At 36.7% G+C, this 17,541-nt stretch overlaps 2 protein-coding genes across 2 annotated transcripts; both read right to left on the bottom strand.

Annotated features, from left to right (window-relative positions):
• Positions 1-273: 273 nt before the first annotated feature.
• Clbn (Nuclear export mediator factor NEMF homolog Clbn) lies at positions 274-4,465 on the bottom strand. The gene is made up of 10 exons (XM_018445600.1): positions 4,319-4,465; positions 3,877-4,048; positions 3,575-3,777; positions 2,420-3,498; positions 2,177-2,357; positions 1,734-2,035; positions 1,441-1,627; positions 1,038-1,356; positions 678-943; positions 274-604 (listed from the first exon to the last, which is right to left on the bottom strand). Exons 1-10 carry the CDS (start codon positions 4,372-4,374, stop codon positions 406-408), a joined length of 2,964 nt encoding a protein of 987 aa, XP_018301102.1. The 5' UTR covers positions 4,375-4,465; the 3' UTR covers positions 274-405.
• Positions 4,466-5,128: 663 nt separating this feature from the next.
• On the bottom strand, positions 5,129-6,198 carry RpS16 (ribosomal protein S16). The gene is made up of 5 exons (XM_018445628.1): positions 6,112-6,198; positions 5,983-6,027; positions 5,775-5,906; positions 5,418-5,532; positions 5,129-5,334 (listed from the first exon to the last, which is right to left on the bottom strand). Exons 1-5 carry the CDS (start codon positions 6,118-6,120, stop codon positions 5,189-5,191), a joined length of 447 nt encoding a protein of 148 aa, XP_018301130.1. The 5' UTR covers positions 6,121-6,198; the 3' UTR covers positions 5,129-5,188.
• Positions 6,199-17,541: the final 11,343 nt, after the last annotated feature.

The raw sequence follows: 17,541 nt of genomic DNA, 5'->3' as shown, positions 1-17,541 counted from the left end.
ATTTGAAGAACCAATTCGATTTATTGGGCATGTAAGATGAGTAAGTTTTCAGATAATGAAAGAAAAGTTTCAAAATAAATTAATTAAAGAGTTATAAAATCAAACTGTCTAAAAAAATTTTACATATATATTTACATATATTATACATGTATATTTACTATATCCAAACTTAAGTATTTGGATTTGAATACTTACGGTAATTGTAAATAATAAATTTTATACTTTTCTATTTTAAAAAATATATAGTCAATGTTTTGTGAATTAATTTCATTAAATATTGTGCAATTTAAAGAAAATGTGTTTTACAAATATGTCATTCCTTCACAAATAAGTTTTACACGGTGCAAGTAATTAAAAAAGTAATTCAGGTTATTAATTATATGGATAAAAATCAGTATTTTTCAATTATTTTTTTAATTTTTGAATTTGAGGGGCGCTTATTTTTACTTTTCCAGGTATATTCCTGGCTATTGTCTCATCTTTAATTGCCTTTAATAGATCTTTTTCACGTGAAGAAATTTCTTTGTCTCTGAGAAATACAGCTATAGCTGTTTTAGCTGCTTTGCCCCTCTTACCAATACCAGGTGTCAATTTCACTTTGAACCTAAAATAAATTGAAATTTATTATAAATGAGAGAGAAAGAGCTAAATTATTGATCGTTTTAGGAGCTACTTACTTGTAATTTTGTAAGGTATTGTAAGGTGCTACAACAGGAACAGCAAATAATAATTCATCTTCTGAAACAGGCTTTCCTGTTAATTGATCGAGCATATCAACTTCAGGAATTGGACCCGCATCTTCATCGTCAACGTTATCTATCGTGTGCATAGATTGTGATGGAATGTTAGGTTTCGGATTTGTCTTTTTCTTTCCTTGTTGCTTTGGACCTGACGGATCTTTAGCCCTATTTTTTCTTTTGTCTTCTTTAGCTGCACCTGCCGACTAAAAAATAATTGAAAAAATAAAGATATTAGATTAAATAAATAAGTTTAGAGAGCACAGTACTCAGTATAAAATTTAAAGCAAAAGATAGAACCTGCAAAACGAGCATTGAAAGCCTTCTATCTTCCTCATCTTGATCTTTATACTTTTCTTTCATTTTTTTAAGCTTCCCTTTTTGTCCTCGTTTTAACGCAGGTTGCTCTCCTTTTTTGTTTTCATTTTCATTTTTATCATCTTTTTCGACCTTATTTGTTGATTCTTTTGGATATGTTTTTTGTTTTGCTTTTGCATGTTTCTCCGCAGTTGATGCATTTATTATAATAGGCTTGTCATCTCCTAAATAAACTACATTTTCTTTCGTATCCTTCTGAGATTGTATTAAAGGCTGATTATTATCAACATGTATTTTTATCCTGTTTGATATAAAATTACGTCATATATATGTATATATATTTCATTTGATTTCAATTATAATTGAAAATTTTGTATTAACTCACTTCGGGCCTGTAAGATCAATTTTAATTTGTGTATCAGGAAATTGATATTTTGTATCTATATTTGTATCTTTTTCGTCTTCTTCATAAGTATCTTTCTTAACACTATAGTCTGTTGTATAAGATTCTGATTTCTCTTGATCCTCCTCTTGAATTGGATGTAATGTATTTTTGTTTTCTAGATTTTCATCTAACATTAAAAATTACGAGCTTTTGAAAATATACATTAACAATTAAGGAATAATTTAATTATCTAACATTTAATTATATTATTCCTGATTTATTGCATTATTTACCTTCATCCGAATCGCCTTCTAATTCTATTTCCCTGTCATCTTCAACTATCGAATCCGCTTTTTCGCTTTCTTCATCTACTGTTTTCACTCTCCTTTCATCTTTATGTCGTTCTATGGAACTGTCCTCTAGACGAAACATGATACCCAATCCCATAATTAATTGACTGTGCGTCAAATAATTTTTTTTTCCACGTATCATGAAAGATCCGGTAGTAAGATATTCACCAGTAGGTGCACTCTTGGATACTTGATCATGATACACCCACCATGCACTAGCTATTACTTTCGAATCCCATGCTATACTATAAATGTAATATTAAGCATAATTATCTACATAATTATAATAATATATTAATAATTTTTAGTTTAAAAATAATATATATGTATATGTAAATTTAATAAGTTCTACTATTGTAAAAATAGAAATCAATATAATTATGTACCTGTATGCAACAGCCATTGTGCCTGCCTCTGCTAATGATTTTGGCGGCACAGGATTGCCACTGGGATTTTTTATTACGACAGAACTAGCACCAGTTAAATCCGCGTGAACGTATAAATCTCCCGCCTTTAGATATCTTTTAACTATGAACTCGTTCTGCTGTTGATCTCTTCCTCCAATCACTATATATATATTTATGTTAAAATTAATAATTTCTATATAAATTATTAAAAGAAAAACATACCTAAGTAATTTTCCGATGTAATAAACCAATAGAATTTTTCAAACCAATATGTCTTCCTTAATTTATTAATGGTATGTATAGTTTGCACTTCTTTCAGTGTTTGCTTTGTCTTCTTTTCGGCCGATTTCAAAGCTTTCCCCTGGGATTCTATTGTTTTTTGCTGCTTCTTTGCGGCTGATTTTTTTTGACTGTAGTACTTCTTGGCATTACTGAATGCTGTATGTGCCAAATCTATATCAATCATCATAGGTTTGAGCTTAGATTCCTCATCACTGTCTTCGTAAGGATCATGCAACAATAGGGCAACATGATTCGTTTCTAGTTTTAATTGTTTTATAGCAGAAGCAACAGGATCACCTCTGGCTTGAGCTTCTTTCAATAAAACTTGAATGTCGGGCCAAGACATCTGATTTGCCAAGGCGCTTTGTATAGCTAGTATAGCATTGTCCACTAAAACCTGATTCCTTGAAATTAATTCTGCTTTTTGTTTATCTAATTCCTGCGTCTTTTCTAACGTAATCAATCGCTGACTGTGATCATTTTTTACTCTTTCTAATTTTTGCAAAGCTTCTCTCTCCTGTTGCAGAGCTTTCAAATCTATCTTTTGTCCTTCCATCATAGAGAAATATTCATCCACTGCGACATCAAAAGAATCAAACTCCTTGTAAGGTTGATTATTATATTGCTCAAATAAAAAAGGATGAAATTCAATATTAGCAAATATAAAATCTTCCTTATCTCCTTGAGTAAGTTTTGATTCCTTTTTCTGCATAATATAGCCTTTTGAGACATTTTTTTTTGCGTAATCCATCATGTTATTAGCATCCTCGAGTGCTAGAATTAATTTTTGCATATCTTCAGTGATATGAAAATCTTTATCTATTTTGCAACCAAAATTAAATCCGGCTTTAAGTAAAACATGATCAATCACAGCTGAACCAAATTCTAACAGTGGATTTAATACTTTTTTAAGACTATCGCCCTCCTTAGCTTTTTGAATATGCTCATGGATTACATCTATAGGTGGCATAGTTGTAGAACGAGCTCTGTCTAAGGGATATTTCTCTTTCACTGCAAATCTAAATATCATATGATTTTGTTAGTACTTTACACATCGACATATATTTTACATTGTAGATACATTTTGTTTGTTACCTAATTTTATCTCCTTCTGTATGAGGTCTTAACACATACAAAATTACCATTTCATGATCAGTCAGGATTATATTACCACGATCATACACCTCCAAAATTACATGGTAGGCAGCTTCGCCACTTCCGAATTGTAACTTTATTATTCGATCCATACCGACTTGCATAAGACTCTCTAATCTTTTGTTCTTAAGATGTTTACGCATCTGTAAAATTATATAGATTCTGAGGTATTTATTGTTACTAGCAGAATTATTTTATAATTTAATATTATTATTATTTAGCAGAGATATATATGAATTTACCTTCATAGAGAATCCTGAGGGAGCTACATTCTTGGGCCATTCAAAAGCTGTAGTATGAATTCTATTACCAGATTCAAGCAAAAGAACGCATTTTTCCTCACTACGTTGAAGGCGTATAAGATATGTACGATGGTCTATGTCGTATATCTGATTGACACGCATGCCAATAAGCCTAAAAGTTTTTACATGATTATAAGATAGCTTGTGAACACAACAATTTGTGTTAACCTGTTGCATTATGATATTATATAATTATTTATATATCAACAATTATTTATTAATAAAAAATAACTACAGTTGATTTATATATTTTAAAAATAAAATTATATTACGACTGTACTCTTTTAAAGATAGATTATATATTTTGAGGAAAATGAAATTTTTGTCATAACCTCTAGATCTTATTAAAATCAGAAATACGTTATTTATCTTTCTCTCTTACCTTTGTAGTTCAGTAACTGAACATACAAGATCGTAAGTATTAAACCGTGTCTTCATTTTTAGATAGGTTTTATTTTCTCTTTGAAAAATTTATCGAAAAACACAGTGACAGTTCGACATACCCTACACTACGGTTTAATTCAGCCTATTTCACTGACTGACTGTGAGTGGCAGGACTGGATTTGCACAATATTATGACATATATACGGTAACTTGTGACCTAGAAAGTCTAGGAGTCTAGGAACACTCGTGTAGAATGAACGAAAAGTCACATTATATCCGCAAATACAGACGAATATTTATTGAAAATTTTTTACGAAATTAATCTTATCTATAAATCATATCCTTATCTATTAAATTTTATTTCAGACATTTCTAAACTGAGTATATACATATATACAAAGTTATTCACTGAAACTTTTGGAGTGAAATCTCAAATTGAATTGTTCCTTTTCAAAACTGGCTTAATTTTTATTTTTTAAAATGAGATTCCACTTCAAAGAATTTAAAAAATATAGAAAGTAATTAAAAAAAGATAATTATCAAATAAGCTTTTGAACAAACATAAAAATAAAAGACAGAAATTAATTTGTTATAAAAACTTGCTACAAAAAAATTTATTTTTGATTGTTACCTTTAAAAATATAGCTAATCACATTAAATTGCTACTTACATGTTAAAACTTCAAAACTTTGAAAAGAAAGAAATATTAATTAAAAGCTATTTACTTCATAATAATCCTATATATAAAATAAAAAAATATAAAAAGAATAGTATATAAAAGAAAATGGGAACAAAGAAAGATAAGATGTATAGATTTTAAATGTTTTGTTTTATATTCAATATGAATAAGATGTAAACATTGTGAATATTAACGATAAGATTTCTGGTATCGTGCTCTGGCACCTGGACCACCAAACTTCTTTGGCTCACACCTCCTTGGATCAGCAACAAGGAGAGTACGATCGTATTGAATAAGAATATCCTTTACTTCCTTCTTGCTGGCTTCATCAACATCTAAGATAACAATTACATTATTAATTATTATAAATTATCTAATAAATCATCAACAATCACATCCATTATTAATTTACACTTACATTTTTGATAATAGGCAACAAGAGCCTTAGAAATTGCCTGTCGAATAGCATAGATCTGTGCAACGTGACCACCACCACTCACTCTCACTCTGATATCGACTCCAGAGAACTTCTCCTGAAACACAAATGGAAGCATTTTTGTTTGATAAAAAACCATACTTCGCTTGCACTCGTGAGAGCTCGGAGGAGAGATTATTTTCAGAATCTACTGCTAATCATGAACCATCATGTTCGGAATAAGACATCACGGAACGATTTATGAATAGACACGAAAAATTCGCATGTCAATTTGCTCCAATGTCTTCTCTATCGGCTTCAGGAATTAGGAGTCAACTATTCGTTCCCTGCATTACTCACTTTGCCAAGCAGCAGGATGGGCTCCTGCAATTTGTACTGCAACACGCGGGGTTCCACCAGCTCCAGCGGCCGGCCGTTAACACGGAGATTTCCACGACCACGCTTACAATAAGCGACCGCCGTCGCACTTTTCTGCAATAAGATTTGCATTAAACATGTCGCGCGTTAACCACGCGTGGACCTAACCTCACAATGCTCTGTAACTCACCTTGCGTCCGAAGACCTGCACGGAGTGGATCGGCTCTTTTTGTTTCTGAAAAAATGAGAGCAATTTAATTAATATTCACTTTCGTTCGTGTCCATCTAACATTGATAACGAAGACGGTACTAAATATACCTTCTGCATTTTGAGGATCGAACAACACGTCGTGAAACCTGTAGAAAAGGATAGAAAGGAAGTTACTCGTGGCGCTCGCGGCACTCGCTTCCGCCTAGAGTCGTATATATAAAGAGACCCGACATTGATGTCCGAGTTTCTGATTGGCAGTTTGATATAGATTTTGATTGGGTATCCCCTCCTAAGTGAAGCAGCCATATTGGCCTAGTTTCTACCGAGGGTTTGAATCGGGTCAGAATGAAGAATGGTTCTCCATTCTAATCCTAATATCATACTTCATCGCGATTAGAGCACATTTTTTTGTATTTTGGCTACTTTCTATCTTTTTACCCACTGTGCAAAGCCGAAAAGTCAAAGGAATGCGGTAGCGACGCGAAAACAATACGCGACGGTAAGTGATAACTGTCGATTCGCGGAACTGATGCGCGAAAGTCGTTGCGGTGCGTAATAATCGATGACTACGTTTACACCGTGCATTTAGGCCGCGACCTATACAATAGATGTCCTTATTTATCCTGTAGGTTAAACAAAGACACCTATCGTATAGATCGCGGACTAAGCGCACGGTGTAAACGTAGCCGATGATAGTGATCGGAAATCTTAGGTGATTTTAGGACAGTTGGGACTCAGTCGTACGGTGTGTGATACCGAGGAGTGCGTGACACGCAGCGTAATCGAGAGAAGCCTCGTGAGAGATCAGCGGGTCGGTGAACGAGCGTCAATTAAGGTAAATGTCCCAGTGTCCGGACATGTACCTATGTCCGGACATAACCTATGTCCATTTTCATAACACTTTATTTATTTAAGTTAATATTAGTCTCAAATACTCTTTTTAAAACGTAATATTATAATTTACAAATAACAGTACCTATGTCCGGACAGTTACACAAAACTTTATTTATTTATATTAATATTAATCTCAAATGCTTTTTTTACCTTAAAGATCAATTTAGTTGTCTTTTGTCATTAAACATCTATTTATATTATTATTTTCCGTCAGCATATTAATTTTCCAATTGTGGAAGGTCGGACACTGGGACAATTACATCTCAGTGTCCGACCGGCTTGTCCGGCCATACATTGACACATTCTATTATTTATTTAAATATTTTAATTAATAATTGTTATAAGTGGGTTCAAATAATTTTTCCTTGTTTAAGGGAGTCTTGAGTTTTAAAATGAATACAAATATTATATTAAAACCTTTTTAATATTATAAATTGTATTATTTATGAGAATCTAATGCTTAAACGTCCGACTATTGGGACATTTACTTACCGTCGAAACACGGCACAGACTGCTGAATGGACTCTAAACCTGGAAACTCACTCTATGGTCGGTATTCATAATCGATTCTTATTTTAAGACCGTAATGTCTTAAGTCGTTAATGAGGCCCTCTGATTGGTTGATGACATCTTAAGACTGTATTTAAAATCTTCAATATAAGATCTGACTGAATACCGGTCTATCAAGAGGCTACGCCGTCCCGAACAAAAAATATTAACATATCCTACCTGCTTGGGACCTAACTGCCTAGAAGTTGCAATCTAGGCAGTGTCCTCTTGGAATATTTCTGACCCATGAAGACAGTGGGGTGTAAGAACAGTCTTTAAAAATAGGTTTCAGAAATGCTATCCTCACACCCCGAATTCCAAATGGGTTTTTACTGTCTCTAAAGACTGTTCTCACATTCCACTGTCTTCATGGATTAGAAACATTCCAAGCAGACACTGTCTAGGCTGCAACTTCTAGATGGTTAAGCCCCAAGTGGGTAGGATATGTTATTATCATTTTGTTCGGTGGCGTAGCCGCCCCGAACCAATAAGCACTATTGTCTATACACCCCACTATCTACATGGGTTATAATTTCGCAGTATTGTGTAGCTATGACAGATTTCCTAATCTCAATAGTCGTGAACTTTAACGCTTAATATCTCGGTTCGCGGAACAGAGCGATGCTTATTTCTGCCAGATTCTTTCGTTTCATGCAAAAACGCGCGTCGAATCAGTCTAATTTTATTGATTTTTAAGCTGCGCGACCTATTCTGTATAATTAGCGACGAGATTATTCATTGAGAATTTATGTAGTGCCGAAGGTGACGTCCAGACGACGAGTGCGAAAGCGCATAGAACGACCGAGCCTAAATTTGGTGTATCTGCGTGCGTGGCAGTCACGAGGCGAAGCGATGAGTGGGACACCGCCCAGGGACCTTTTAGAGTTCAAAGAGCTGAAAATAAATCTCGAGTTGAAGACAGAAGTCCAGCGCATACAAAAATATCTTGACCGGGTTGAACAACTGAGGAGATCGGAGGTGATGTTGGCAGCTCTTAAGGATATTTCGACCCCACTGTCGACGTCAGAGGATGATCAGTCGAGTCAGTCCTGTACAGAGAGGAAACCATGTGGCACGATGGAAGGAGTCAGCCACCTCACGGCGGATCGCAGGATCATTTTTGACAAAGTCAAGGTGATGGATCCGGAGGGGAATCTCCATGCTGAATTAGATATTCAGTTCAACATTCGCGAGTTCCCCGTAGCTGGCTTCGGCGAACGCACCTATGCGCTGGCGTATGAATACACTAGAGGCGAAATCGTGCGCACAATGGTGGATCTCAGATCCCAAGGAGCTCAGAGGTGCTGGATGAAGGCAACGACGGCAAACCGCTTTGCAGATGAGAGGGTCATACTGGGGAATCAATTCAAAAGTGAGAGGCTCGAGCCAGAGCAAAATAGCGAAGAGTCAAGAGTGAACCGAAACCAGAAGGAACAATCAGAGGAAACGGTCGCGCGGCAGTCGGCGAAGTCGGTGCCGGTGGTGCAGCGACCAGAGGAGACAGTCACGCGACAGTCGAAAGAGTCTGTCACGCAGCAGCCCGAGATAATAGAAATGGATCCAATGGAAGTGCAGAACTTGACCGAAAAAGCGCCAACGATGACGGAGCAAGGGCGTAACAAAGTGAAGGCACGTGAAGTCCAGGAGCAGGAAGAGAGAGATCGCGAATTCGCGATCCGACTGCAGGAGTTAATGGATCGTGGACTGTCACCTATCTCCACGCTGGACGAGACGGCTGTACGTCCGAAGAAAATAAATGTTGTCAGCTCTGGTAGTGAAGATGAGCAACAACGAGATGAAAATAGCCACGAAAGATCAAGGACGAGCCATCCTAAGATCTCGCTCAGAAGGTCCAATAAATGCATGTCCATGAGAAAAGGCATCTCGAAGAAGAAGAAGAAGTAGATCGTGAAGCTCATCAAGAAGGCGCCCAAACCTCGAACGCCTGGGAAAAAAAAAGAGGAAATCGCCGTGTGAAGTAATCGCCGATTTGGAGGGGAGCGTGCAACGGACTCCAATCCGAAGCCGAACGCTTCCCCAGTCGTTCCCATTATGAAACTATCGAAAATAACGCCAGGACCCAGCGGCGTCTCGGCGAGGTCTGATGGATTCGGTTATAGAAAGGTTGTAGAAATCGAGTCTGAGTAGGTCATAAACTGTACATAGTAAAAAATAGTATGTTAAGGTATATTATAAGTATAGTTACTTTAAGGCCGGTATTCATAGGCCGGTATTCATAGTCGGTTCTTATTTCAAAACCGTCTTAAGTAATGTCTTAAGACGCTAATGCGGCCCTTTGATTGGTTCATGGCACATCTCAAGGCTGAACTTAAGACGGTCTTAAATATCTGACTATGAATACCGGCCTAAGTCAATTATCCTTTTCTGTTTTTTCAACGTAAAAATTTAAGAATTTACCTCTATTGGCCAGCGTAGGTTCAACACACTAGTGTTATTAGAATAAGTATATGACAATTTTTTATTTTTTGCATGAATAAAGTAGTAACACCATGGGGATGCTAGGAATTTAGTTATTTCAAATATAGTGCCGTTCTGATGAGCATGGAGCTTATTTTGTCTTTCTTCTTTTGGGTAGTTAACTTGGTAAGATTTATTTGATTTATCCGAAATTGCGGCGCGACAGCTGGTTTATTTTCTTTTTATTGTTGTTTCCTTCGACGAAGATGGAGTTTGACGGTCAAATCGACCGCTAATTATATAAATTAGTGTCTATTATGAATCCCATCCGTGGTGGAGTTTGACGGTCGAATCGGCCGGAAATCGTATCAAGCGAAAGTTAATGAGACGTTGCACCATTTGTGTGGAGTTTGACGGTCAGGTTGTTGGTGAACAAAGGAATTTAGAGTCCCATCGTCAAAATTGGCTATGAAAGACGTCAGCCAGCCCCTGGCTGCCATATGATACTCCGATTTTGAGGGACAACGGTAAAAAGATGGAAGTCAGTAATCAAAGTATTGACCATGAATGAAAACACGGGAAGGGGCGAAGAGATCTCCACGTCATTACGGGTTACGAAATAGTAAAGGATTCCAACTTCCAACCGTCGTTCTCCGAAGTGCACAGTCGGAGCATCGCAAAAGTCGAGGATTAGAATCTATGTGGGAAACACCGAGGAGTTGACGGTCGGGTTTTTGTTTCTGACTATTGGGAGTAGAGTTCCCACCGTCAGTTTTTGGTTTCTCACCGTCAGATTGCGTCACCTAGTACGAATGTGTCGTATGCTAAGTATTTGGGAGAATGTAAGGGCCCTGGCACACAAAAAACTTAAGACAGTAAGACATAAGCAGTAAGGAATCAACATGTTGGATTCGCTACTGCTTATGTTATTATATTATGGTCTTACGAACTCTACTGTGATTAGTCAATTTGCTTACTGCTTACGTTTTACTGCTTAAGTTTTTTTATGTGCCATGGCCCTAACCCTAACCAATTTCTGCATCCATGAATGCCCTATGGAGCTTTGATCGCGTCCAACCAGAGTAGACCGAGTCGCGTGATGCAGTAATTTGCCACTCTCCCTGTGAGGCTCTCTAGATCAAGCGTTTTATATTTTTACGCACTTGACGTCATGATGCTACCGCGTCACTTGATATCAAAATTGTAATTTGCCTAGGTCGCAGTTATAAACTTTAAGTTAGCACAACCACTATTTCTATCAAATCGGCTGAAACAATAAAAACGCGACTAAAGCAACGAAAAAGTATTAAATTTATACGTATGTTTTATTCGATCGTGCTGCAGTAGTTGTGTTAATTTAATAAATATGAAAATGCATGAGCAGGAAGTTAAAAGTAGAACGTATGACATCATATATGTTGCTATTGACAATCTTGACTGCGCTGAAAACGATGCCCCTTTCTTTCGCCATTTTAATTTCACTTGCATTCTTTGCAGACTGCTGGACACTTAACGGATCGATTCTGGATCGCATTCTTTGGAGATTGCTAAGCACTTAACGGATCGATCAGTGGATGTTCGTTCAATCAATAAGTAAAATCAATATAATCCTATATTTTTCTTGGGCTTTTCTTGGGATTGCACTAACGTTACTTTAGGCCTGTTCTTTTTGGCTGAACTTTTAGACCAGTTCATTTTTCTTCCTCTTCTTTTCTCCTGGAGAGAAAAGAAAGAAAGATGAAAAAGTTCAGTTAAAAAGAATAGACCTATTAACTTTAAGCGAGACTTAAAACTCTCTCTGTTTCGTTTTAAAGCCGAAAAGAGACAGAGACAAAGAGAGTTTTAAGCCTCGCTTAAAATTAAAGTAATGTGGGTGCAACCGGGCCTTATTACAATATCTAACTATCGCGTAATATAAATTCAGTGCTCATCCATCTGTTAGAATATATTATTTCGAATGAAGATATTTTTAAGGCGACAATCATTAAGTATCGCGGATATCTATTTACCAATTCGCTTATTTAACCTGCATTATAATGCAAAATAATAATCGTCCCAAAAGTGATATGCTGTTCGAAATGTGGAAAATATATAAACGCGAAATTATAAGAGTAGAATGGGGAATCATTTTTGGCGCAAAATTGACTGAGCAGGAAACGAAATTGCTTCACCATCTGGAATATCCGAAAATTCTACGCCTCTTCCACCGCGGCTGATTTTGAACATGATCTTCCCAAAGTAAAACGCATGTTTCTTCTAAATAATCTTGAAACGAGTCCGACAGTTTTTTCTCTATCAACTGCAAGAAAGAAACAATGAAAAAAAAGTTATAAAAGATTGTTGATTCACTTGATTCGTGGGGACATCAAACAGATCAAGCAAAAAGATCTCACCGAGAAAGGGAAAATGATAAAGAATTATAGTTGGATAAACGCGAAATAATCGTAGTCGGATACAATGAATCATGATTTTATTTGTTATATAATAATATCTACAATAAAAATACCATATCGTTTGAAAAACAATTTTCGTTACAATTATACAGTAATTTTATATAATAATATAATATATTTAGGTTTTCGTTCCAAATAAGACGTAGCGATGAACATACACCTCGCGCAGTGGGAGTGAGAAAATACATTATTTTTTTGTTGCAAATTCCGCGTTGTGGTTTCGTCACTCAGCGTGTGTTTGTGTGTGTGTATCTCTTGTTTTTTGTTCTTTTTATTTTCCCGAGTGTCGATTTTCCGCGTGAACACCCGAGACGAGCGTGACCCGCGTGTAATCGCATTTCGCAATTTATTTCTCTTTCCCCTTTTTTTTCTCCAGTTCGGCCTCACGCTTTTCCGATCGTTCGCACTTTCGAAAAAAGGAGACCTCGTTGTTGGAGTTAATCGCGAGGGCCGCCGTTTCGAGTGTCCCGCTTTCTTTGTGCCTCGCACGCAATTCCTTCTTTCCATCTTTTTGTTTCTCTTTTTTTTCCTTCCTTAATATGTGCGGAGAGTATGTTGTAAAAAGCGTTGGACTCCTCAGAGAGCGATCCAACTTTTCATCGCGCGCGACCGCGCGGACAGTATCCCCGCTTTAGTCTCTAAATTAGCTACACTTAATAGTTAATAGTACCGTAATGTCATCTCAATACATATATACATATATATATGTTTATATATATGTATATATACCATTGTATTAGTTTATCATAATATATAGAAAATACATATAACAATTATTTAAATGACTCACAATCAATCATCTCGCCATAGCGCGCGTATACGACGAGCATGCGTGCTCGTGCGCGTATACGCGCCCATGTGCACGCACGCGTGTACATATATATTTATATATATATAATAAATATATATATACATATATTTATCGGTGTGTTAATTACATGATATTTTTTACACTCGTCGTACAGAGGGAGGAAAAGGATGGCGCGGAGGAGGCTGGAGGGAGTGGACCGGGAAGGGGACGGGAAGGGAACAGATCTTTCATACATTTACATTGTCTCTCTGTCGTACTGCTAATTTACAGGGAAATTCTCATCGGTACCTAGTCGATATCTTACAAACGTTTTTTTTTTTGTCTATCTTGTACTGTAGTACGTATCCTTGCATCTAGCGAACACGTCTCGTCGTCCTGTGTCCTGGCAGGCATTTTCGCCATGCCACTCGTAGCGTCTGCCTTCGATTTATTTCTTTCCTCTTTAGTTATCTTTTACGTATTGCGGTGTTTGTGTCTTTTTAACACGTGACATTTGAAAATCTATACTCGCATATACGCAGGTCTCTAACGCAATGATATCAAATATCTGAAGAGAAAGAGAGAGATTAATTTGATCATCTTTTTTATATTGGGATTTTGACGAGTTTTATATAATGACGGCTGATGAATTGGATTAAAACTGAGCAAATGATGCTCTAATAAAGGTATAACTATACTGAGCGTGAGAATAGCTACTATATATTATAATAGCAACTATATTCTTGCGCTCAATAATATCTTTATATATATATGTATATAAATATCTTTTTATATATATATATATATTCTAGAAATACATACAGCTAGTAATAAGATAAATTGAAACAAAATAGATGAGATTTTGTTTGAAATCCTTCGCTTTTCAATCCTATTCACCTGCCGTAAATTATTTTGCTATGTATTTTTAATTTTGATTCAACGAACTTCTTTTAATTCTTATATTTTGATTGTAAAAGAATTTTCCTTCCTCTCTCTTTCCTCGTGTTCTTAATGCCGTTTTGTAGAAGGCATCACGAATGTGGCATATAATATAAATCGAGAAACGCTCGGAAATGCTGGAATATTCGCGCCTATTTCCTGATGCCTTCACAGCTTTTGTGATGCCTTTTATCTGGTAACGATTAAATTCAGAGTCGCCTTTGTATTTATCTCATGGATGATTATCGTTACGCATGTGCATTACATTGTCTATCGTTTGATAAAATTCAGACACTTGAATAACTTTTCGTTTGAAAAATTTTACATCCTTTTGCGATGGTATAGCATATATCTTTATATAATAAGATACTTTAACAAGTAATATAATGCAGCTTTCAACCGCAACGTCTAAAATTTCGCAATATTAATAAGGAATGTATAGATTTCCTTATTTTTGATTTTCGCTTTGATTATCATTTTCATAATTGGCGACTCTGAAAAAACATTGCTTCTCATGAATGTGATGATTATACCCTCAGAAGAGAAACCGAACTTCTCGAATTGTGCATTTGGTTTTCGATCGAAGTTGCAGATTGTCAATAATCTTACGTATCTATCTCGTGATAGTGTGATCTTTAATAACGAGATTTTTAAAGATCTCCAAAGGATTCGATCGACAACGAAATTCACGAAAAGTCTCTTTCGCGTGCCAGCTCTTTTTCCAATCATAAACATCAAAATTAAACATATCTAAATTCGTCTAAGTTCCTAATTGAGGATACGAAATCCTAAGTCCCGCCGATCAAGGCGATTCGGAAGATGCATTTTTCTTCTCTCTTTCTCTTTTTTTTTCTCCTTTTTAAAATTTTCTATTATTGAGCGGAGAGGTATTGCTATGTGTTTCTCAAGAAGAATCATTTTGATATGTCAGACGTCCGTATCTCGCCCTCCTCCGTTTCCTTCGTGCTCGTTTCGTCACCCTTTCGTTTTCTCTCGCTCTGGCTTTTCTCACCCGCTCTCGCGCAACACAATTTTTAAGCCCTTTTCGGCGTTCTCCACTTGTATCGCTCTTCACACTTCAAAGGACGACGTGCGTGAAGAGACGCGTAGGAAGGAAAGCAAACGATACAATAATTAAGCGGTACTTTAGGAAGCTCTCCTCTCGTTCTGCTGCAGGGCTGGACGTATGCGTTCACAGTTAATAGAGAAAAGGACAAGGAAGTCTTTTACAGTTTTATATACAAAATTGAAGGATACCGAGCACAATAGCGACACACCGATCGACCTGTACAGACTGCGAGACTTCATTTTTTACATACGTAAAAATATGCGCGGACACCTTTGACAATTATAAATATATACATTCACATCATATGTATATCTTATACGGCAGAAGAGTGACGATCAGAAAGTCAAGGGAAAATTGGCGTATGTCTTTAAGTAAATACCCGTCCAGCCCATCGAGCGGATGCAATTAATAAATCTCTTCAGGTTCAGATCTCGTCCATAAATTTCGAGCGCAAGGAATATATTACAGCTGGCTTTACTACCAATTAATTTTAATCGGCCAATAACACCTCTTTTTAATTCTGGAAAGCGACACAAAGCACATTAAACAGAGATTAAAATTAATCGTTCTTTCGGTAAAACCAGCTCATAGTCCCTTCGAAGTTATTGACGTTTTAACAACGCTACTTTTCAATATCTTAATCACGTTAAGTCCTGCGATCGCCTCGCTTTTCACGATTAATGGCACGTATTCTCTTATGTATCTTGTATCGTTATTGCGCTTTTTTTGCGCTAAATGCATGTATTCTCTCTCACACGGTTTTCGTACATAAATAAGACTCGTAGCCGGGCAGCTACTTCTGGCATAAATGTGCCGCTAAATAAGCGTGAAAACGCGGAACTTGGCTTTCACCGTTGCTGATGATTCTTAATACTGCTTCCACTTAATGAGCTACTTAAAGATACACGAAGAATCGCGAGACATCGTCGTCGCGGACACACGCGAGCGGGACGTTAATTCTCTAGATGGATCCGTTCTTTATTCAGAGCTTCAACCGTGATTCTTGCATTTCAATACGATACATGTTGATTATTCACCCGTTGATTAATTATCGTTAACAGCACTTGACACGTGGAAGCGCGCGGATGGAAAATATTCGACACGCTTCCTCTTTGTGAAATCACCTCGAGAGTACGTCGCTGAATGCAATAATTGTAATTTAATTTCGTTTAGAACAGAAATATTATATCGTAATAAATAAATGATAATCATATTGTATATTAATGAACAATATTTTATATGAAGATACATTCATCAGATTTGAGACGCAGTTTGAATACGATGGAATATGCTTTTTTAATAGGATTGTTCTGAACAGAATCACAATATATGTCGTCAAGGAGTTGATTTTTCAAACTTTCGATTTTTATCCTTTTGATTGTCAAGAATGTTTTCAATGAATTATGAGAGAAACTCTCGAGGGTAGTTCTGCGCCATGTGCATGATGAGTATTAGCTCGCAACACAGTCGTTCAATTGATCATTATTAGAAGTGAGAAGGATCGGGGATGTGAGGGTGCTTTTTTTCCCATGTACGAGTACGACACATATAAAATCCATGCTCTTTATACATGTTATTATTGCATACTACACGTTCGCCGCTGCGGGCCACGAAGCGCCTCTCTCTCCTCTCTTCTCGCTTAAAAAGTATTTAAATCTTAAAAAGGGTCGGTGGCTGAGGAACGAGAAAGTCCGCGAAGGGCTCTCGGTGAACCGGGTAAACGAACGGTGTCGAGCAAGCGATGCGAGTAAGTATGAACGAGCCATCTTTCTTCCTTTTATCGCACATTCAACTCGAGCTTAAAATACGTCGTTGCACAATTGTTATGCAAAGGTGCAAAAAAATTTTGTGATCTAAAAATTCGGGAGCGAACATTTTTCATTTTGCGGAAAATAAGATCAACTCTTTCTTGTCACTCGAATCGCTCGATTTGTGAATGCATTTTGATTTTCGCCGTCTCTGTATCTTTTTTTTTTGCTGTATCTACAGTTTTTAACCCGGTTCTCGCTGCCTCGAGATTTTTGATTAAGTGATTTGATTACTTGATGAATTTGGCACAGTGATTATTGTTGAGCGTCTTCCTCGCCTTCGTCGAGAACGCTCGCGCGAGAACGATCTTATCGATACGATCGAGGGAGGTAGATCTTCTTCACGATTCATCAATCTAGCCGTGATATTTTAACGTGAGAGCATGATTGTTGAAGCGATATCGACTCGTTCGCGATGTGCGACTCGATACAGTTTGATTTCCTGACAACACGCCGTTTGATTGTTGATAAAAGGCCGATGTTCAAGGAGTAGTAAGAAAGTAGTAAGACATTGAGTTCTCGTGAGAAAGCGTATCCCTTGATCGTAATTTTTGCTTTGGCTTTTTAAGCGCATCGTTATTTATCGCCGAATCTTCGCGAGATACGAGGGGAGTGGAT

This window comes from Mycetomoellerius zeteki, unplaced genomic scaffold (assembly GCF_001594055.1).
Source record: "Mycetomoellerius zeteki isolate Tzet28-1 unplaced genomic scaffold, Tzet1.0 scaffold164, whole genome shotgun sequence".
Lineage (NCBI taxonomy): Eukaryota > Metazoa > Arthropoda > Insecta > Hymenoptera > Formicidae > Mycetomoellerius > Mycetomoellerius zeteki.
This window is presented reverse-complemented; position numbering and strand designations above follow the sequence as displayed.